Source organism: Trichomycterus rosablanca, chromosome 9 (assembly GCF_030014385.1).
Source record: "Trichomycterus rosablanca isolate fTriRos1 chromosome 9, fTriRos1.hap1, whole genome shotgun sequence".
NCBI classification, from domain to species: Eukaryota; Metazoa; Chordata; class Actinopteri; order Siluriformes; family Trichomycteridae; genus Trichomycterus; species Trichomycterus rosablanca.
This window is the reverse complement of record NC_085996.1, coordinates 22,828,452-22,852,040: the sequence shown is the minus strand read 5'-3', so window position 1 is coordinate 22,852,040 and position 23,589 is coordinate 22,828,452. Positions and strand designations below refer to the sequence as shown.

The 23,589-nt window shown below is 41.9% G+C and overlaps 1 protein-coding gene across 2 annotated transcripts in view; it reads left to right on the top strand.

Moving 5' to 3' along the window:
- The window catches only part of scfd2 (sec1 family domain containing 2), a 233,370-nt gene that overhangs the window by 54,794 nt on the left and 154,987 nt on the right, over positions 1-23,589 (top strand). Inside the window, exon 5 of one of the 2 annotated variants that reach the window (XM_063002092.1) lies at positions 6,760-6,777. The exons of the other annotated variant lie outside the window; for it this stretch is intronic. Coding sequence (XP_062858162.1) covers positions 6,760-6,777 — 18 coding nt within the window. The remainder of the gene's footprint in view (positions 1-6,759; positions 6,778-23,589) is intronic. 2 annotated transcript variants of the gene reach the window in all.

Sequence of the window (23,589 nt, the reverse complement as noted above, 5' to 3'; positions counted from 1 at the left end):
TTTCTTCAGTTGCACAATCTCGCTTTTATGATCTGCAAAACGTTTATGTTACTGACTTTGGTTGGAACAGTTTTCATTTTAAATGTCCTACCTTCTACACAGTGTGTACTGTATATGTACACAGAGACACACACCCACACACAGCTGCAGTCTGAGGTATTCAATTCAACCTCCCAAAGAAAATAAGGAATTAAAGATATAAACTTTTCTACAACACTAGAAAAATATAGCAAATGAACAAAGTCCACAGATGAGTAGCAGAACATTTTGATAATACTGCTACAGTATGTCAAAATTATTTAACCCCTACATAATACTGCTGATCTTAAAACCAACTGCTAGGCTGTATGACCTAATGTTGGGTTACATGATTAAACCATTGGAAACTCAACCACCTTAATTTGCTTCAGCTGTGATGTGTTATATAAACACCACCCAGAGATTCAAGTGTTTAAAGCATGTAGCAACCATGGTGAAAACCAAGGAGAAGTCACGAAAGCTTACCAGGAAGATCATTTCATTGCACCACAAGGGAAGAACATTCCTCTAGACACCAATGGGTATTGTTTAGAAGTTCCAAACGAATGGCACTGCAGCAAACCTGCCTGACCTTGGGAGAAAACCCCAAATCTCATCCAGAGGTCTCAGCAACCTCATCAGAACAATGTGTTAAAATCTTCATGTTACTGCAAAAGATGTAAAGGCAAAAGATGATCTGATGAAGTCTGGGACAAATGTGTCAGTGGCAACCAAAAGAAGATCTATGGAGTAATGAATTAAAACTCAAACTGGTTGACCATGTGGGTCAGCAGTTTGTCTGGTGCAAGAAAGGCTTACACGATGATCTGATGAAGGCTGGGACAAATGTGTTGGTGGCAACCAAAAGAAGATCACTTAACAACCAAGGACTTCATGGCTGGGTTCTACAAGACACACCACTCTTGAAATAGAAGCACAGGAAGTGTTGATTGGAATACGTCAATCAAGGGACACGGTTCTATGGAGTAATGAATCAAAACTGGAACTATTTGACCATGTGGGTCAGCGGTTTGTCTGGTACACGAAAGACGATGCTTATGACCTTAAGATTGGTCAAATGGTCCCCATGGTCAAGTCTGGATGTGGGCCAGTGATTGGGGATATGCTTTCTTCCTATAGTGCATCCTGGTACCATCTCTGTCTGTGATTCTTCATGGTCTAGTTTTGATGCTCATGTGCACATTGTAGGCCCTTGGTGAAGGACAAGGGTCAGTCTGGGCACAGCAGGGGTCAGCAATTTGTGCAGTAGTGCCACTTCTGTGGGATTTGACCAAACATTCTAGCTTTCACTTCTCACACGTCTCATTGAGTTTTGGGTGCCTATGACCTTGAAGCCGGTTGTCCTTCCTTATGCAACTTTTAGTAGGTGCTAACCACTACATGCCAGAAACACCCTACAGGACTTGGCATTATGGGAATCTGTCCCTATAGTTCATCCTGGTACCATGACACACACTCACCTGGCCGTCCACATGATGTGATTCTTTATGGTTCAGTTTTGATGCTTATGTGGCACATTGTATACCCTTTGGTGAAGGACAGGGGTCAGAGTGGGCACAACAGGGGTCAGCATTTTGTGCAGTAGTACCACTTCTGTGGGATCTGAGCAGACAGGCTAGCTTTCACTTCCCACTCGACTCATTAAGCTTTGGCTGTGTATGACCCTGATGCCGGTTGTCCTTCCTTGTGCAAGTTTTGGTAGCTACTAACCACTACATGCCAGGGACACCCTACAGGACTTGGCATTATGGGAATCTGTCCCTATAGTGCATGCTGGTACCATCTCTCACTCTCACCTGGCTGTCCTCTTCTGTGGGATCTGCCAGACAGGCTAGCTTTCACTTATCACACGCCTCATTAAGCCTTGGGTGCATATGACTCTGATGCTGGTTGTTCTTCCTTGAGCAACTTTTGGTAGCTACTAACCCCCACATTCCAGAGACACCCTACAGGACTTGGCATTATGGGAATCTGTCCCTATAGTGCATGCTGGTACCATCTCTCACTCTCACCTGGCTGTCCTCTTCTGTGGGATCTGACCAGACAGGCTAGCTTTCACTTATCACACGCCTCATTAAGCCTTGGGTGCATATGACTCTGATGCTGGTTGTTCTTCCTTGAGCAACTTTTGGTAGCTACTAACCCCCACATTCCAGAGACACCCTACAGGACTTGGCATTATGGGAATCTGTCTCTATAGTGCATCCTGGTACCGTCGCGCACACTCACCTGGCCGTCCACATGATGTAACAGAAAATGTGATTCTTCATGGTCCAGTTTTGATGTGCACATTGTAGGCCCTTTGGTGAAGGACAGGGGTCAGTGTGGGCACTGCAGGGGTCAGCAATTTGTGCAGTAGTACCATTTCTGTGGGATCTGACCAGACAGGCTAGCTTTCACTTCAAACATGCCTAATTGAGCCTTGGGTGCCTATGACCCTGATGCCGGTTTGCAGGTTGTCCTTCCTTAGGCATTTTTGGTAAGTGCTAACCACTACATGCCAGGAACACTCTACAGGACTTGGCATTATGGGAGTCCCTATTATGCATCCTTGTACAGTCACATTCACTCATCTGGCTGTCTACATGATGTAAAAGAAAATGGGATTCTTTATTGTCCAGTTTGGATGTGCACATTGTAGGCCCTTTGGTGAAGGACAGGGATCAGTGTGGGCACAGCAGGGGTCAGCAATTTGTGCAGTAGTACCATTTCTGTGGGATCTGACCAGTCAGGCCAGCTTTCATGCCATGGGTGCCTGTGACCTTAATGCCAGTTGTTCTTCTTTGAGCAACTTTTGGTAGGTACTAACCACCACATGGATATACGACTGGGTCAGATTTCCATAATGCCAGAAACACCCTACAGGACTCGGCGTTATGGGAATCTGACCCAGTCTACTCTCCATCACAATTGGGCTCTTGTCTTGTTTTCTCCCAGGCTTACCTTGAATGTTTGTTGTACCATTAAATTGGTCAACCATTACAACCCTCATTTACAAGCGTGAGTGTTGGGCTTTTTGGTAACTTTGATCATGTAGCATAACTCCAGGGTCTTTGTCATAAAGCCAGATAGAAGAACAGAGTGTGCAGGTGCTGACTAAAAGATCAGGATCTTGCTCTAAACACAGGAACCCAGCCAGAGACGACAGCACTCCTGCAACCACAAGTAAACAAAATCTCCATAACATGGTGAGATTCGGTAAACATCTGGACAAGAACACACACACTTTCCCGCTACACTGCTCAGACTGTTTTTAGAGCATGGCGGAGGAGTGTGTTTAGCCTCGTGTACGAGCCTTGGCCGAAGCTCATGGGACTCGTACACGCGTCGGTATGTGCGCAGTTTGACCATGAGTCGGGTCACTGGACAAATACTCCAAGCATAAAAGGAATGAGAAGCAGCCACATAAGAAGAGAGGAGCATGGAACGCTAGATAAGGAAAGCTGAAGGACGGGGACCGAAAAAGGAAATGCAGAACTTATGGGACAGGGTGGAAGAGAGAAATCTGCTAAGTAAATTATTTCCTGGTGAGATTTGAAGCAAACTATTTTCCCCAGGTCATAATTAGAGTAAAGACACACTCATCCACACGTACACAGTATGCCCACTTCTCTCTAGCTCATTAGTTTCACAGACTGAGGCTGATGGAGTCGGACATTCCTGCAGTTGATGAGCTATCAGCAGGACAACGTGTTTAAGAACTTGTTAAACTTAATCAGGAAAAAAACATGCAGCATACTGGATCTGCAAAACCTGCAGCCAAAATGTCTAAACAACTCAGCGAGGTTCAGATCCCTCACTGAGAAACTGATAGCTTTATACTGTGTTAAAAAAAATAAACACTTAAATTAAAGTTAAAAGTTTTAAACAGCTCTATTTGGCCTACTCTTCCATAAAAGTCTAATATTAACATCATTGGCAATATCAGCTTGTCTATACACACAGGATTATCTTGTCAATACAAAGGAGAGAATTACTTTTTAACAACTGTTTTGTACAGATGGCTGGACAGACAGACAGACAGATAGATAGATAAATGTACGGACAAACGGACAGACCGATAGGCAGACATACATGGATGGATGGAAGGATGGAGGGATGGATGAATGAATAGGCAGGCAGGCAGGCAGGCAGACACAGGGATGGACAGACAGAGACAGACAGACAGACAGACAGACAGACAGATATGTAGACTGGCAGGCAGCTAGGCAGACAGAAAAATAAGTAAACAGACAGACTGATGAACGGACAGACAGACATATAGAGAGAAAGACAGACAGACAGTTAGGCAGGCAGACAGATAGATACAGAGACGGACAGACAGACAGATAGGTAGACTGGCAGGCAGCCAGGCAGACAGACAGATATATAGATAGACGGACGGATGGACAGACAGCTAGATACACGGACGGACGGACGGACAGACAGACAGACAGATAGATAGTTAGTCAGGCAGGCAGACAGAAAAATAAGTAAACAGACAGACTGATGAACAGACAGACAGACTTATAGATAGATAGACAGACAGACAGTTAGGCAGGCAGACAGATAGATACACAGACGGACAGACAGACAGATAGGTAGACTGGCAGGCAGCTAGGCAGATATATAGATGTACAGATGTATAGATATACAGACAGATATATAGATGGACAGACGGAAGGACAGACAGATAGATACACAGACGGACTGACGAACAGATAGATACACGGATGGACAGACAGACAGATAGATACACGGACGGATGGACAGACAGATAGATAGTTAGTCAGGCAGGCAGACAGAAAAATAAATAAACAGACAGACTGATGAACGGACAGACAGACATATAGATAGATAGACAGACAGACAGACAGTTAGGCAGGCAGGCAGATAGATACACAGACGGACATACAGACAGATAGGTAGTTCGGCAGGCATGCAGACAGAAAAATAGGTAAACAGACTGATGGACGGACATATACAGTGGGGCCAAAAAGTATTTAGTCAGCCACTGATTGTGCAGGTTCTCCTACTTAGAAAGATGAGAGAGGTCTGTAATTTTCATCATAGGTGCACTTCAACTATGAGAGACAAAATGAGGGGAAAAAATCCAGGATTTTTAAAGAATTTATTTGTAAATTATGGTGGAAAATAAGTATTTGGTCACCCACAAACAAGCAAGATTTCTGGCTCTCACAGACCTGTAACTTCTTCTTTAAGAAGCTCTTCTGTCCTCCACTCATTACCTGTATTAATGGCACCTGTTTGACCTCGTTATCTGTATAAAAGACACCTGTCCACAGCCTCAAACAGTCAGACTCCAAACTCAACCATGGCCAAGACCAAAGAAAATTGTAGACCTGCACCAGGCTGGGAAGAGTGAATCTACAATAGGCAAGCAGGTTGGTGTGAATAAATCAACTGTGGGAGCAATTGTAGGAAAATGGAAGAAATACAAGACCATTGATAATCTCCCTAGATCTGGGGCTCATCCCGTGGGGTCAAAATAATCATGAGAACGTTGAGCAAAAATCCCAGAACTACACGGAGGGACCTGATGAATGACCTGCAGAGAGCTGGGACCAAGTAACAAAGGCTACCATCAGTAACACACTACGCCGAGAGGGACTCAAATCCTGCAGTGCCGGGCGTGTCCCCCTGCTTAAGCCAGTACATGTCCAGGCCCGTCTGATGTTTACCAGAGAGCATATGGATGATCCAGAAGAGGATTGGGAGAATATCATGTGGTCAGATGAAACCAAAATGGAACTCGTCGTGTTTGGAGGAGGAAGAATGCTGAGTAAACACCATACCTACTGTGAAGCATGGGGGTGGAAACATCATGCTTTGGGGCTGTTTTTCTTCAAAGGGGACAGGACGACTGATCCGTGTTAAGGGAAGAATGAACGGGGCCATGTATCGTGAGATTTTAAGCCAAAACCTCCTTCCATCAGTGAGAGCATTGAGGATGGAACGTGGCTGGGTCTTCCAGCATGACAATGATCCCAAACACAGCGCTCGGGCAACGAAGGAGTGGCTCCGTAAAAAGCATTTCAAGGTCCTGGAGTGGCCTAACCAGTCTCCAGACCTCAACCCCATAGAAAATTTGTGGAGGGAGTTGAAAGTCCGTGTTGCCCCAAAACATCACTGCTCTAGAGGAGATCTGCATGGAGGAATGGGCCAAAATACCAGCTACAGTGTGTGCAAACCTGGTGAAGACTTACAGGAAATGTTTGACCTCTGTCATTGCCAACAAAGGTTATGTTACAAAGTATTGAGTTGAACTTTTGTTATTGACCAAATACTTATTTTCCACCATAATTTACAAATAAATTCTTTAAAAATCCTACATTGGATTTTTTTTTCTCATTTTGTCTCTCATAGTTGAAGTGTACCTATGATGAAAATTACAGACCTCTCTCATCTTTCTAAGTAGGAGAACTTGCACAATCAGTGGCTGACTAAATGCTTTTTGGCCCCACTGTAGATAGACAGACAGACAAGCAGGCACGGATGGATGGACAGAGGTGTTAGGTGCTCTTGCGGTTCCAGTTAGTGCTGGTTCATGACAGTTTTGCTAGTGCTGATTTAATGGGTTTAATATTGGCTTGTGCTGGTCTGTCTGGCTCTTTGTTTATTTATTCATTTATTTATTGTCCCCCACCAAGAATAAAAACTTATAAAGTGCTAAAATGTCTCAAGTAAACAGATATGTGTGTATGTGTATTTCTTTCTTAGACCTACATTCTCACTCAGGTCAGTTCCAGCATTGTTCTACAGCTGTTTCTGCGGTAGTGGTATGACACTTCATTGAACTGCCCCCACCACACAGGGCTGAAAACCAATGCAGTACATTTGAGGGGATTTTGTTACTGATAATAATGCTGTTCTTGTGAATATGTGGCATCTTGCATTGTATTATTTGCTGAGCTAGCTATACTTTAGTGGAAAATCACTCAGCAATTTTATACAGAAAGGAATCGTACAGTAGCTGATGAATAATAATAAAAAAAGAATGCAGTGAAAGCCATGCAGTATTTAGATTGAGGTTATATAGGGTGATGAGATTATAGGCTGCCTGGTCTAAAAGAGATGGTCCATTATCTGCTATTAAGAACCAAGCTGAAAATCTATGTCTGATATGAGGGCAATTTTGTGTGTGTGTTTATTTTGTTTCTTCAAGCCTTGCAAGAGAATCCTGGAGCCAAAAAGTTGGGCATCTCTGTTATTTTCCAGTACATACTGTATACTTGTCACTGTTTGCAATCCACAATGGCCAAGTAAATCAACTGGATGAATATTTCATGCATAAAGCTATAATTCTACTATGAAAACTGCTTTGTGGTTTTTCTCCCAAAGTCTTCTTGAACCCAATAAGAATGCTGGGTAGTCTTGACTAACTTTTACTTTGAAATCACAGGGTATTGCTGAATTTCATTTACCTTTACATTTGTAACTTTTAGACTACAATTAACCAGGATGCACCCAGACATACTTTCACAATGAGGTTTCATTACACACAGTGTAAAATCTATCATCAGTCTTTTTTGGTACTCAAAGCAAGATTGTTGAATAGATTTCCAAACACTTAAAGACATGTGATTTAGGCACGAATGGGCAACAGCTCATCAAGTTCCAGACATTTCTGCTGTTTGTATTTTTTGGTTGACTTTAAGTCAGTCGGGTTGCCAGAGTTTTTATTATTTGATCTCACTATAACAGTAAATTCATCTGTTTTGTTGTTTCTTTAAGAGAAAGATAAAAAATATCTTTCCTGAGCTGGCACAGGAATTTGGTAGAAAAGATGTCCAACGTTCTTTAGATGTAATCACGTAAAGAGAAATCATGTGAAAAATGTTTGTTTGAAGCATTTAGCAGACACTCTCATTCAAAGCGACTAACCATTGTGAATGAATACAATCCAATACGACTGGGTGTTAAGGATTTTGCCCAACAGTGTCAACCTGGCAGTGGTGGGTCTTGAACCAACAACTTTCTGATTGGTAGTCCAGTACCTCAACCACTTTCTATTTGCTATTTTCCTCCTGTTTTTCATCATTTATTAGTGTGATTGCAGTAAGGCAATTGGTGTGACGCGGGCTTGTATACAGCTTTTGGATCCGTTCGCCCGCCACGCCTGCTTTTGTAGCGTTTTTTGGTCCCATTGACTTCCATTCGTTTTCGAAAAAGTTTGAGATATCGACGCCGTTCCAACTCTAACACCCATTAGCCCGCCACGCCCGTTTCTTTGCGTTTTTTGGCCAAATTGTCAGCCTTTTTTCATCCACAATTTTTGAAATATCGACACTGTTCCAACTCTAAAACGTCCGGCCCGTGAATGACATCAATGCTTCTTTACAGCTTTTGGATCCACCCGCCCGTTCGCCCGCGCCACGCCCGTTTTTTTTGTCCCATTCACTTCCATTCATTTTTTCCAACTGTAAATCATCCGGGCAGTTAATGACACCCCAACCTGGATTCAGCATGGGAATACACAGCCCCACCCGCCTGCCACGCCCGTTTTTCAAATATTTTGAGATATCAGCGCCGTTCCAACTCTAAATCGTCTGGCCCATTCATGACACGGGGACATGGATGCAATTTTTGGATAGGCACACCCGCTCGCCCGCCACGCCCGTTTTTTTATTTCGAGATATTGACGCCATTCCAATTCTGAATCGTCCGGCCCGTTGATGGCACCGGGACATGGATGCAATTTTTGGTTACGCACATCCGCCCGCCCGCCACTCCCGTGTTTTTCCATTTCGAGATATCGACGCCGTTCCGACTCTAAATCATCCGGCCCGTCGATGCCGCTCCCGACTTAGATACAGCATTTGGATACGCACACACGCCCGCCCGCCCGCCACGCCGCAATCACACTCGCATTTTCTCCAGAAATGCAATCTCTAGTTTAGTATTACTGTTGTGTTAATTAGTTCCACTGCTGTTTTCTGTCTTATTGTGTGTGGGGGTGTTGCTATTAGCAAGTGAATTTTCAAAGTAGACAATAAGGAGAGTCGACAATCTATAAAAGATCCGTCCTGACTTCAAATGATTCTTTAATCAAACTTTCTAAACTGCTGATCCTAATCAGGGTCGTGCCTGGTGCTGGAGCCTATCCCAGCTCTCAATGGATGCAGGGCACACACAAACACCCAGAACAGGGCACCAGCCCATTGCAGGGCAGACACACAAACACATTCACACGTTAACGCATGCACGCACACACACGTACATCTAAAGCCAATTTTGTATCTCCAATTCACTTCACTTGCATGTCTTTGGATTTTGGACGAAACCGGAGCACCCAGAGGAAACTCATGCAGACACTGGGAGAACATGCAAAGGACCTTCCTGCTGTGAGGCGACAGTGCTACCCACCAAGCCACCATGCCACCCAGCATTTATCATTAAAAAACAGTTTCTAACACACAGTTTATGCAATTCAACATAGCTTACCCGCAAAGTACAATCAGCTACAAGCCCATTTCAAAAAAGTTGGGACAGTAGGTAAAATGCTAATAAAAACAGAAAGCAGGTATTTGTAAACTGTCTTTTACAGGTGTCTAATTCAAACAGCACAAATGAGATATATGTAATATTTAACCGTATTAACTTCATTAATTTAGGGCGGCACGGTGGCTAAGTGGGTAGCACTGTCGCCTCACAGCAAGACGGTCCTGGGTTCGATCCCCAGGTGTGGTGGTTGAGGTCCTTTCTGTGTGGAGTTCGCATGTTCTCCCCGTGTCTGCGTGGGTTTACTCCGGGTGCTCCGGTTTCTTCCCACAGTCCAAAGATATGCAAGTGAGGTGAATTGGAGACACTAAATTGTCCATGACTGTGTTTTGATGAACCTTGTGTGAGGAGTAACTACCATTCCTGTCATGAATGTAACCAAAGTGTAAAACATGACGTGACATGAAAAAATTCCTAATAAACAAACAAACTTCATTACTTTATTGATAGGAATATACAATCATTACCAGTGTTATGCCTGCAACACATTCACAAAAATGCCTGTTGCTGGTTTTTCCAAGGTTAACAGGTGATGCTGTCTTGACCATGTCAGTGTCCTTGCTTTGCTAAGAATGGTCCACCACCCAAATATAGGGTCCTTGTCAATTAATAAATGAGGTACTTGGGGGTGACAAAGTGTACATGGGAAACTTGACTATACGCGTGTCTGTAATAACACACACATTTAGTTCATTGACTCATTCTCTAACATGCTCATCTGTAGCTCATGTTCTTTCTGATTTGTTTTCAGTGGATCTTTGTTATTTGCAAAGGGCAAAACAGGTCTGATTGACCCAGTTTTACCCTACTTAAATTAGTCTAACCAAGAACGCACTTTGCAACCCATAATAAGCAGAGAGAAAGAGGCATGGTGATGAGCGCTTTTATCAGATATAAAATCAAAGCTAGGAATAATTGGTCAGCACTCATGAAGCCAGGTTACAATGGTTACTATTGGAAGTCAGTATGTGTATACAGTGCTGCATGTCCCCTAAGGAGACAATGGCATAATGCCCACTAGGTTGGAACTGCTATACAGTGTTTAAGCTGTGCCCAGTGAACTGAGCTGGTAGTGTATAACTGTATATGTATGGACTGACAGACAGACCACAGGGGTGGAGGCTAGCATGCGTTCTGAATGGCTGATTGAACAGTTTTGGGTTGCAGTCTAGAGCATGTGTGTGCGCATTTGATGGGTGTGGTGCAGCGGTCAGACGAGGTCAACAAGTACTCTGTTTTACCTTTTTTTCCTGAATTTTAATTGGACAGAACTGACTGACCCTTAGAAAGAATGTGTTTATATGAAATGTTTGGTTGTAATAACACATGCAGAAAAAAAAATATATGCTTGCCGAAAAATTGTACGTACAGCAGTTCATTTGCGTCCTGTGTTGAATCCTGTGTTGCTTCCATAATGAAAAGTACATCTGAATTAAACATAAATTGTTATTTCATATATGCTGAGGTACAACAAGCTCATGGTTGCATTTATTGAACCAATTTAGGATGCCGTGTGCTTTTAATACGACACATTATCATGCTAAAAGTGATCGTACCACGCAACTTCTGAGCCACTAGTCTTGCTCGCCTTGATCCTCCACCCAGAATTCGGGAGGACACGGATCAAGGCTCTTCTCTGTACTTGCACCCAAGTGGTGTAACGGACCGCCCCTGTCTGTCCGAACATCTGAGTTTGTGCAGTAAAATTAATCTAATTCACAACAAACACTGATGCAGTCAGTGATAGCTCAGTGGTTAAGGTACTGGACTAGTAAACAGAAGGTTGCCGGTTCAAGCCCCACCACCACTAAGTTGCCACTGTTGGGTCCTTGAGCAAGGCCCTTAACCCTCAATTGCTCATCGTGTTCCGCTCATTGTGTAAGTCGCTTTGGATAAAAGCGTCTGCTAAATGCTGAAAATGTAAATGTAAATGTAAATGTAAATATTAACAGGTCTCCTACATATTCGGGTGGCATGGTGGGTAGCACTGTTGCTTCACAACAAGAAGGTCCTGGGTTCACCGTACAGGTCCTTTCTATGTGGAGTTTGCATGTTCTCCCTGTGTCTGTGTGGGTTTCCTCCCACAGTCCAAAGACATGCATGTTAAGTGTATTAGAGATACAAAATTGATAATGAACTTGAACGGATGAATCATGTGTAACCTGTAACTACCTGTCCTGTTATGAATGTAACCCAAATGTAAAACATGACGTTACAATCCTACTAAACAAACAAACAGGCAACGTTTATACTATAGTGGTGTTATCGGCCAGTCAGACATCTGCATGCAGACATAATTTTCTAAAGAGAGGGGATGGGAATGGCAGAGGCCCCGTGATGGATTGGCGTCCTGTCTCTGGGGTGTGTTACTGCGTTGTGCCCAGTGATTCCAGGGAAGCCAGGCTTATCATGAGCCTGACCAGGATAACATGGTGGTAAAACGGGAGAATTAGAGATAATTATATTAATTATAATAATAATAATTACAATAGCAAAGTGATGGTGAACATACTCTCTTGTTATTTGGTGTTTGATGAGACGTTTCTCATATGAAAATGATCTGAGAGTTATACACACACACACACACACACACACACACACACACACACACACACTCACACACTTGGTTAATATGCTGAACCGGCGTGATCTACTCAAAGGAAATCTTTCACATCTAGACTCATTACTCTTGACAGTGCACCTGGGCTTCTTGTTATGAGTAATGCTGCCAGGAAAAGCTGCTTCATGTAAATAAGGTTTTGCATCAGATTACCGTGTTTACTGTGCATCTAAACAGCTCAGGAGGAATCTGAGCTTGAACTAAACTGTGATAGGATAGACAAAATTCTCTGCATGTAAAATTTGACAACATTTTAGCTATGGATCTTTCAAATTCAGGAATTAATTCAGAGTTTGCAAACGTAACAGATATTGGGCACTGTTTGGACAGGTAAAAGAAACTAGTTTTAGGACCCAAATGAAGTCCTACATATGCAAGTTTTATACATTGACTATCTACAAATATGTCTGGGTAACTAACACCATAAATAATAATAATAATAATAATAATAAATTATGTAAAAAATCTTAAAAGGCATGGAGAGCATTAAAGCCAACCTCCTAAATGTCTGCAAATTATATCACTGCATTTTTTTTAGCTTCAAATGACCATTTTTCATCACTTGCATACAGTCAGCAGGCAGAAGTTTCTCCATAAGGGGGAGCACTGTAGTAGTATTTGTTCTTTGCATCAACACCACTGGATGTTCTTGCCCATAATTAGCTTATAGTCGCAATACAGAGATCAGCTCAGCAAAGCTGTTCTGCTGTTTGTCAGTGACAAGTTTGAAGCTCAAGGTTCTACAGATTTTTGTTTATTTGCAGCTGCTAAACGATAAATACTGTTGAGATTAATTTGATATTGTACATGTCACTGGCCATACAAAAACTTGATGTGACTCTATAGCTTTAATAAGTAATAAACAAAATCATATTTTTAATTTCTGGCCTACTTGGGGTATATATGGGGTCTGTCTGAAAACCTAGTGAGCTCTTTACGTAGACAGCATTTTACATCATCCTTTTGGGCGCTCCAGAGAAAAATGCCTTAAAATGCTGCCTACTAAGGTGCCTTAATTTGAAGCTGTAAACTGACTAAATGACGAGGGAACATCATTCAGTGCGGCACAACTTTTCTCACAAGAAATTTCAATTATGGTGGACGGATGCGAAGCAACTAAGTTCTTTTCAAATATAATTAGTCTCTCATTGATTTTTAATTTGTATAAACATGTACAAGTGTCATTTATTTGTAAATTTGGACTTGTCAGTGATAGTTTAACCGTTTTCGGTACATGGAGAGAGATGTTAGCTGGCGTGTTTTCGGGTTGTGCCACCTCAGCCCATTGGTTTGAACTAAGGTCTTAGTAAGCAAAAACTGTGGTGACGTAATCGCTGTCTAAGTGTAGTGTGTCTGAATAACCTGCCCTATGAGTTCAATGTCTTATTAGAATCTTCTCTACTTAGGCAGCTACCTAGGTAGGCAGTAGGCAACAAGGCAGCTCACTAGGTTTTCAGACAGACCCATGGACTGTTTGTGCAGATAGTCACCATTATATGTCAAACTGGTTTTGAAAATGTTTGGTAATCCAAACAACCAGACTAAACCATGTCAGATTTATAACGAGATAAGTTGTACGGCATTAAAACAATTACTACAAAAACATCACAAATGTTTGTAGCATTGACGTTTGACAAACCCCACATTCCCACACGTCCACATTTCCCACTTAATTACATGTAATATACACTGATCAGCCATAACATTAAAACCACCTCCTTGTTTCTACATTCACTGTCCATTTTATCAGCTCTACTTACCATATAGAGGCACTTTGTAGTTCTACAATTACTGACTGTAGTCCATCTGTTTCTCTACATATCTTTTAAGCCTGCTTTGACCCTGTTCTTCAATGGTCAGGACCCCCCACAGAGCAGGTATTATTTAGGTGGTGGATCATTCTCAGCACTGCAGTCACACTGACATGGTGGTGGTGGTGTTAGTGTGTATTGTGCTGGTATGAGTGGATCAGACACAGCAGCGCTGCTGGAGTTTTTCCACTCACTGTCCACTCTATTAGACACTCCTACCTAGTTGGTCCACCTTGTAGATGTAAAGTCAGAGACGATCACTTATCTATCGCTGCTGTTTGAGACCTTCATCAGTGGTCACAGGACGCTGCCCACTGGGCGCTGTTGGCTCTATATGTTTTTGGTTGGTGGACTATTTGCGGTCCAGCAGTGACAGTGAGGTGTTCAAAAACTCAAGCAGCGCTGCTGTGTCTGATCCACTCATACCAGCACAACACACACTAACACACCACCACCATGTCAGTGTCACTGCAGTGTTGAGAATGATCCACCACCCAAATAATACCTGCTCTGTAGTGTTCCTGTGGGGGTCCTGACCATTGAAGAACAGGGTGAAAGGGGGCTAACAAAGCATGTAGAGAAACAGATGGACTACAGTCAGTAATTGTAAACTACAAAGTGCTTCTATATGGTGAGTGGAGCTGAAACGAGGTGTATTGTACACTAATCAAATGTTTTCAGGGTGGATTTTTTTGGTTTTAGGATTTGCACCATTTTTCAAACCTGAGTTACATCATTTGGGACACAGGCCACATCTGGAGAGCATTAACCCAGCTCAAATAGCCATTTCCCATCATCAAGTAGGAGAAATCAGAGTCCAGTATATTATGAATCACTTACGATATTCATGATATTTGGCTAAAGGCGATAGTGTGTGATTTATTCAAGCGTTGATGTAATAAATTCTATTTTATTGATAAACAATATAAATTAAAGCAGTGGACGTGTCTCCATTGATCCTTGGCCCTTGTTGAACTTTAGGGTATTTATTCTGTTGTAGTCTCCAAACATGCCAGAACTGTGAGATTACTGACCATGAGCTAACCCACCGATTCTCTTCACATACGTCTTATCAGTCTTTGCTTCTACTGGTCTGCATTATCAATAAGTGCCACTCTTACACTCACACATCACTGCCATTTACACACAGGTCACCTCTGACCTCTAAACTCTTTAATCACCCATGTCTCACACCCCCACCTTCCTGCATGCCGGAATGGCCGTTTACTGCCTGGACTGTGTGTTACTGGACACTCACAAACATGCTGGATGGTATCTCTCCAGGACGAACGCATCATTTTTCCTCCCACTATCCCACAAATAAGGAGGTAATAAAGTGGGTTAGCAGCACATGGCTTGTGTGTGTGTGTTTCCACTTTTGACCCCCAGTCCAAGCACCCTCTATCCTCCAAGGCCTCAGACTGACTGTCCTCAGTGTCTGCATTCTAGTCTCTCAGTTCCTCCCTTCCCGTGTTGCTCTTTTTTACTTCTTGCTTTTGGCTGCGTGGGGTAGCATCCTTGTCTCCCAGTGTCTCTCTTGGACTGTCTGTCTGTCTCATTTATGCTTTTTGTTTTCACGCTCTAAATCATTGTAGAATCTAAACATTAAACACTGATCAGCCATAACATTAAAACCACCTTCTTGTTTCTACACTCACTGTCCATTTTATCAGCTCCACTTACCATATAGAAGCACTTTGTATTTCTACAATTACTGACTGTAGTCCATCTGTTTCTCTGCATGCTTTGTTAGCCCCCTTTCACCCTGTTCTTCAATGGTCAGGACCCCCACAGGACCACCACAGAGCAGGTATTATTTGGGTGGTGGATCATTCAAAGCACTGCAGTGACACTGACATGGTGGTTGTGTGTTACTGTGTGTTGTGCTGGTATGAGTGGATCAGACACAGCAGCGCTGCTGCAGTTTTTAGAGACGATCTCTCATCTATTGCTGCTGTTTGAGTCGGTCATCTTCTAGACCTTCATCAGTGGTCACAGGACGCTGCCCACGGGGTACTGTTGGCTGGATGTTTTTGGTTGGGGGACTATTCTCAGTCCAGCAATGACAGTGAGGTGTTTAAAAAACTCCAGCAGTGCTGCTGTGTCTGATCCACTCATACCAGCACAACACACACTAACACACCACCACCATGTCAGTGTCATTGCAGTGCTGAGAATGATCCACCACCCAAATAATACCTGTTCTACAGTATAGTGGTCCTGGAAGAGTCTTGACTATTGAAGAACAGCATGAAAGGGGGCATGTGGAGAAACAGATCGACTACAGTCAGTAATTGTAGAACTACAAAGAGCTGATAAAATAGACAGTGAGTGTAGAAGCAAGTAGGTGGTTTTAATGTCATGGCTGATCAGTGTATATCCATCTAATGACCCATAATAAAAATGTGGAAGAAGAAAAATCCAAAACTGAAATCAGTTATAGCGTTGCCCACCTGAATTTGTGCACTTTACCCCATTCTTCATAGCCGATTGTGAACTGCTATGTTTAGGTTTTTCTATAGATGTTTGAGCGGTTTTAAGTCTGTGCTTTGTCCGGGCCATTTAGACATTCAAAGACTTGCACGGAAGCCTCTCCAGTGTTGTTTTGGCTTTATGCTTCAGATCATTGAAGTGTTTAATGGGGGACTGTTTACTTAATCTAAGATTGTCTGTGGAGGAAGTTTTCTACAAGGATGTATTTAGCTACATTTATCTTTCCTTTTTTTAGTTCGCACCCCATGGCATTATGCTGCCACCATCATGTTTCACTGTGGTGGTGGTATTAGCCAGTTGATGTGCAGTGTAGTACTTGCTTTTCTGTCCAAAGAGTTAAATGTTCATCTCTGCAAATCAGTGAATCATTTTCATGACAGTTTGGCTGTTACGTCTTTTACCTAACAGCCGCTTCCATCTTGCCACTCTGTATAAAGGCTTGATTTTATAGAGTGCTGCAGTCATGGTTGTCCATTCAACAGATTTTTCCATCTCTGAACAGCTTTTTGGAGCTCTTTTACAATAACTGTTGGGTTTTTTACTTCTCTGACCAATGTCCTTCGAACTGGAATGACCAAATTTAGCAGAACGTCCAACTAAGATGGTTCAAGGTAGTCAAGGAAAGCGTGATTCAAACCAGTGCAAGACTATAACAACCAATAATTGTTGTGAGATGGTATGCAAACTTGTATGCAAACACCCCCTTGTGGAGGCTTTATGTTACATATTGTAAACCACAGTGGGACCAGATTGTGTAAAAAATCATGGACAAAATGTGTGTCGCTTGAAAAAACTGTTTGAAAAACCCTGATTTAGAGACCAGATTTGTAATGTGTCAAAAGTTTTGGCTTCTCTCTAAATGCATGTGTGTGTGCATACTGGTGTCCATGTGTGGCAGGGATGATGTTTGTTATTATCCTGTGTTCAGGCGTTGTGGATTTCTGCCAGAAAACACACACACACACATGTAGACTCATTACACAATATTGGAAAAATACACAAGCTGCTATGCATAACATACGTTCAATGGCTGCATATCACACAGATATGCAGCCATTGTGGTGATACCAAAACAGCTGGATTTAATAAAGCCCCATACACATTTGGTATGCATGTGTGTGAGTGTGTGTGCACTGATTCTCATTGACGTCCCCATCTTTTATCTCCTTATTTGTTTATTTGTAATGATTTAATGGTTCTTCTGAAACTGTTATGTTTTGCAACAGATATTTCATGTTCTAAGCAGCGAATTCTCAAAACTGGTTGTTCCAAACTCAAAATTAGTTTAAATTTTTAGTTTATTATTTTTTTATTTTTATATATTGTTTTTTTGTGCTTATTTTTAATCCAGCATGTTTTCAAGAAACATTTTAGGATTTTTTATTTAATTTTTTTGGTTGTTCCAAACTCTGCACAAAATGTATTTATTTATTTATTTTTAATCCAGCTCGTTTTTAGTTTTTCTTTTTTTTTATTTGTTTTTGGTTGTTCCAAACTCTGCACAAAATAAGGTACTTTTTTATTTATTTATTTATTTATTGTGCTTATTTTTAATCCAGTAAATTTTTAGGAAACCTTTTAGGATTTTTTAAAAACATGTTTTGGTTGTTTCAAACTCTGTACAAAATAAAGTACTTTTTATTTATTTATTTTTAAATTTATTTATTTATTTATTTATTTATTTATTTATTTATTTATTTATTTATATTTTTAATCCAGCACATTTTTAGGAAACCTTTAGGATTTTGTTTTAAATTTCTTTTTTGGTTGTTCCAAACTCTATACAAATGAAGGTATTTTTTATTTTTATTTATTTTTTGTGCTTATTTTTAATCCAGCATGTTTTTAGGAAACATTTTAGGATTTTTTATTATTATTCTTTTTTGGGTGTTTCAAACTCTGTACAAAATAACATACTTTTTATTTATTTATTTATTGTGCTTATTTTTAATCCAGTACGTTTTTAGGAAACCTTTAGGATTTTTTTTTTTTTTTTTTTTTTGGTTGTTCCAAACTCTATACAAATTAAGGTACTTTTTATTTTTATTTATTTTATTTAGTTTTTGTGCTTATTTTTGATCCAGCATGTTTTTAGGAAACATTTTAGGATTTTTTTATTATTTATTATTATTATTATTTATTTATTATTATTATTATTATTATCTGTACGAAATAAGGTACTTTTTATTTGTATTAATTTATCTATTTTTTATTTGTGCTTATTTATAATCCAGCACATTTAAGGAAACATTTTAGGAATTGATAGGTGTAGAACGTACACTTTGCTAAATCGGACGAGTGTGTAGACAAGACACAGTATCTGGAGGTTTGTACATGTATCTGCACTGTGTGTGTCATGTTACAGTTTCTATGTGCTTTGACTCATTTCTAGCTGATGTGTTTGTTTTGGCATCCAGACTCGGACTGTTTTTCTTTTGAATGCTTGTTTGTGGATCTCTTGGTGTCACGGTTTAATACGAGTTCTCCAGTCGGACGCCGCTGACCCTGAGCTTCCCCACAAAGTAGTGCTTTCACCTCGAGCTGTGGAATCTGGGGGGTAAGCTACAGACCAGCATAGAGGCGCATTCACCCTCCTTGTGGCCATTTTCAACACACTGCATAATTATTGAGGATTTATACCGTGCAGCAGAGGTTTACATCTGCACTGCATCTCAGTTTTATTAAAAAAAGTGTTGCACTGTCATTATAACACACACACACACTCGTACATTTTAACTTGTTCCAGATCTTGACATTGACTTCTACTTTCCCTTTCTGTACCCCTTTCCAGCCCCTGTCTGATGGTTCCATATGTGTGTTACAGATGTGCCTCGCATTGCTGCATGGTAGTGCGAGTAGTGCAGTGTGTGTGTGTGTATGTGTGTGTGATTAATGATTATTGTGTCTGCTTTTTAGCTCTGTGCCCGTGGTTTCTGTGTTTGCAGTGAAATACGAGTGCAAAAAAATGCGACCCGCTTTCATGTCGCGCTTTGGTTTGAGCTCTTGTTTACGCATGTGTTTTCAGAACCCACTTGTTTAGCAGAAGGGGAATTAAATTCATCTGTGGAGACTCACTCACCGCGCATGTACTGATTGACAGCAAAACGTAGACAAGGGCGGAGATACCTTAAGTCTTCCTTCATATGTGTCTCAGAAGTATGTGGACGGCCAAACATCCAAACTTGTTGTTTGCTTTAATTTGGTGTTTGTTCCCTGTATACTGCTAGCCTTTTTCCTTTTCTCTCAATCTAGTCATGCCCATTTCCCTTATTCTAAGTTCACACTACACAACTGGATCTTTTGTAATTGGGAGTCTTGTAAGTCGGTGTGGCTTTCACACTACACGACTGATCGGTGATAAGGGGTTTCACACTACACGATCTATCACCAACTGGAATCGCAGGCGAGCTTCTCTGGTCTCCCAAACTACGTTTTGTCACGAAAACAAATGCGAGAAGTGACGAAGGGTTTAATGATACCACGTCCAAAAATGCACGTCAACAAGTTGCGACCATCATGCGCTGATGTGCAGCGTAAAATCACAGACAAAAAAATTAATGAATCTGAGTGGATTTGGCAACACGAACAGCATGGATTGTTCTGTAGTGAGTTGGACGTTAATACATTTTTTTGCAATGCAGCTTTGGTGTTATGATTGGTAGAGAACGATAAGGTCAGAAATACTGTAAAACGTGTGTGTGTGCCGATGTATTCTGATAAACTATATTATGCCCCTGTCCCACCTTTTTACACACCTCCCCTGCATTCCCCTCACACCGTATCTTGCGTTCTCATTGGCTGTTCGACATAGCACTCATTGCCAGTCGGGCAACTCAGATCCAGATATTCGACAAGCTAGAAATCTCTCGGTGAGTGCTTGCTGCAAGCTGCTCGGACCGAGTTGTTGAGTAGTTCACACATAGCGATTGAGAGACGAGTTTCGATCGCCGAGTTTCTCCCGAGCCGGCAAATCTAGCGCCGACCAGTCGGCGAGCGAAAATCAGGGCAGTGGACAAATCGTGTAGTGTGGACAAGGCATTACATTCAGCCATTTGCATTAACGTTTTGATTTGTGCATGGTGATCCTATGATTGTGTGCAGCTCTTCAAACTAAATCTGTGAAGCTTTCTATACACGTTTATTGTGCTGAAGTCAATAAGAACACACACTCCCAAACACACATACACACTCAGAAAAGCGCTCACATGGCATGATGCTGCCACCACCATGTTTCACCACTGTAGTGGTGGTATCAGCCAGTTGAATCTAACGTATACACATACAAGTTCACACTCCTACACACACACAATCACACTTACACTCACAAACACACACACATATCTGACAAGGTTGCTCTCCAGACTCTGACAACACATTCGACTACTCATTGACTCTTATTACTTGCATCTTTGCACAGTTTTGCATTTTTGCACAATATTCTTCAATGTAACTACCCTGACATTTACTCACTATCATGTACTGGCCAACACCACACCTGTCTTTGTTTCCGTCCCTTCACTTTTTAGGTTAGAATGTGCCTTGTATTTATTGTACTGGTTTTTTTTTTTTTTTTGCACCCTGGTCCTGGAGGAACATTGTTTTACTTCAATATGTACTCGTTTATAACTGAAATGATGATAAAGCCTCGCTTGAACTTGAAATCTTTTGAAGAATTGTGCCATGTTTGAAGTCACTGAACTTGTTTTCAAGGACATGACTTGGCAGGATGCTTCACTTAATGCAGCTGTTAGCAATTGGTGTGGCTAAAATAGCTGAAACCACCTACGAAAATGGGTATCCACAACGTTTTTTCTTCTCATGTTCTCTTACCTCTATTTCCCCTCATGTTTCCTTCATGACCTTTTCAATTCCTCTTCCTCATCTGTTTCTTAACTGTTTGTCTTCCTCTCTTATCTCACCTACCTGTAATTGCTCACCTCTTACTTCTTATATTGATTCGAGACATACCTAGTCTTCTAGAGTGTTCTCTGAGCTGTCTCACATCACATCTCACATCAATCTGACTTCACTTTATTTCATCCAAGACTAGCTGAAACCGACCTCTCACTTTCACCAATATGTGTGCTGCTCTTTATTCTTGGAGCTTGGTGTCATAAATATGAATTAGGAATCAGAATTGGGGTTTCATTCATTTTAAATGTGTCTAAAAAATGCAGCTGGCTAATTAGCACAACCTTTTTTTTTTTTTTATCCCAATTTAGTCATTCCAATTTGCACTCATGACCCCCGCCACAAGCAATACATTCACACAGGGTTCTACACACGGCTGGTTCCAACACACAGCTTTAACATGTTATGCTCTTGTTTGGGTGTTGGTGCCCCTAAGCAGACTGCCAACAGTGACGCCGTTTTAGCATAAAAGAGGTAATTCCCAATCCGGCCTTCCCTTCCTGTCACAGCTAATTGTGTCTGAGAGCGGCGGACCAGTCCAGTGGCGCCGTTGGGACTCGAAGCCGAGTCAGAGCATTAACCTGCTGGACCACCCATGCTCAAACTGTTCAGTTGGCATTTTAAATTGAGTGTAGTGCATTATATACAGTGTATCACGAAAGTGAGTACACCCCTCACATTTCTGCAAATATTTCATTATATCTTTTCATGGGACAACACTATAGACATGAAACTTGGATATAACTTAGAGTAGTCAGTGTACAGCTTGTATAGCAGTGTAGATTTACTGTCTTCTGAAAATAACTCAACACACAGCCATTAATGTCTAAATAGCTGGCAACATAAGTGAGTACACCCCACAGTGAACATGTCCAAATTGTGCCCAAATGTGTCGTTGTCCCTCCCTGGTGTCATGTGTCAAGGTCCCAGGTGTAAATGGGGAGCAGGGCTGTTAAATTTGGTGTTTTGGGTACAATTCTCTCATACTGGCCACTGGATATTCAACATGGCACCTCATGGCAAAGAACTCTCTGAGGATGTGAGAAATAGAATTGTTGCTCTCCACAAAGATGGCCTGGGCTATAAGAAGATTGCTAACACCCTGAAACTGAGCTACAGCATGGTGGCCAAGGTCATACAGCGGTTTTCCAGGACAGGTTCCACTCGGAACAGGCTTCGCCAGGGTCGACCAAAGAAGTTGAGTCCACGTGTTCGGCGTCATATCCAGAGGTTGGCTTTAAAAAATAGACACATGAGTGCTGCCAGCATTGCTGCAGAGGTTGAAGACGTGGGAGGTCAGCCTGTCAGTGCTCAGACCATACGCCGCACACTGCATCAACTCGGTCTGCATGGTCGTCATTTCAGAAGGAAGCTGACGCACAAGAAAGCCAGCAAACAGTTTGCTGAAGACAAGCAGTCCAAGAACATGGATTACTGGAATGCCCTGTGGTCTGACGAGACCAAGATAAACTTGTTTGGCTCAGATGGTGTCCAGCATGTGTGGCGGCGCCCTGGTGAGAAGTACCAAGACAACTGTATCTTGCCTACAGTCAAGCATGGTGGTGGTAGCATCATGGTCTTGGGCTGCATGAGTGTTGCTGGCACTGGGGAGCTGCGGTTCATTGAGGGAAACATGAATTCCAACATGTACTGTGACATTCTGAAACAGAGCATGATCCCCTCCCTTCGAAAACTGGGCCTCATGGCAGTTTTCCAACAGGATAACGACCCCAAACACAACCTCCAAGATGACAACTGCCTTGCTGAGGAAGCTGAAGGTAAAGGTGATGGACTAAACCCAATTGAGCACCTGTGGCGCATCCTCAAGTGGAAGGTGGAGGAGTTTAAGGTGTCTAACATCCACCAGCTCCGTGATGTCATCACGGAGGAGTGGAAGAGGATTCCAGTAGCAACCTGTGCAGCTCTGGTGAATTCCATGCCCAGGAGGGTTAAGGCAGTGATAATAATGGTGGTCACACAAAATATTGACACTTTAGGCACAATTTGGACATGTTCACTGTGGGGTGTACTCACTTATGTTGCCAGCTATTTAGACATTAATGGCTGTGTGTTGAGTTATTTTCAGAAGACAGTAAATCTACACTGCTATACAAGTTGTACACTGACTACTCTTAGTTATATCCAAGTTTCATGTCTATAGTGTTGTCCCATGAAAAGATATAATGAAATATTTGCAGAAATGTGAGGGGTGTA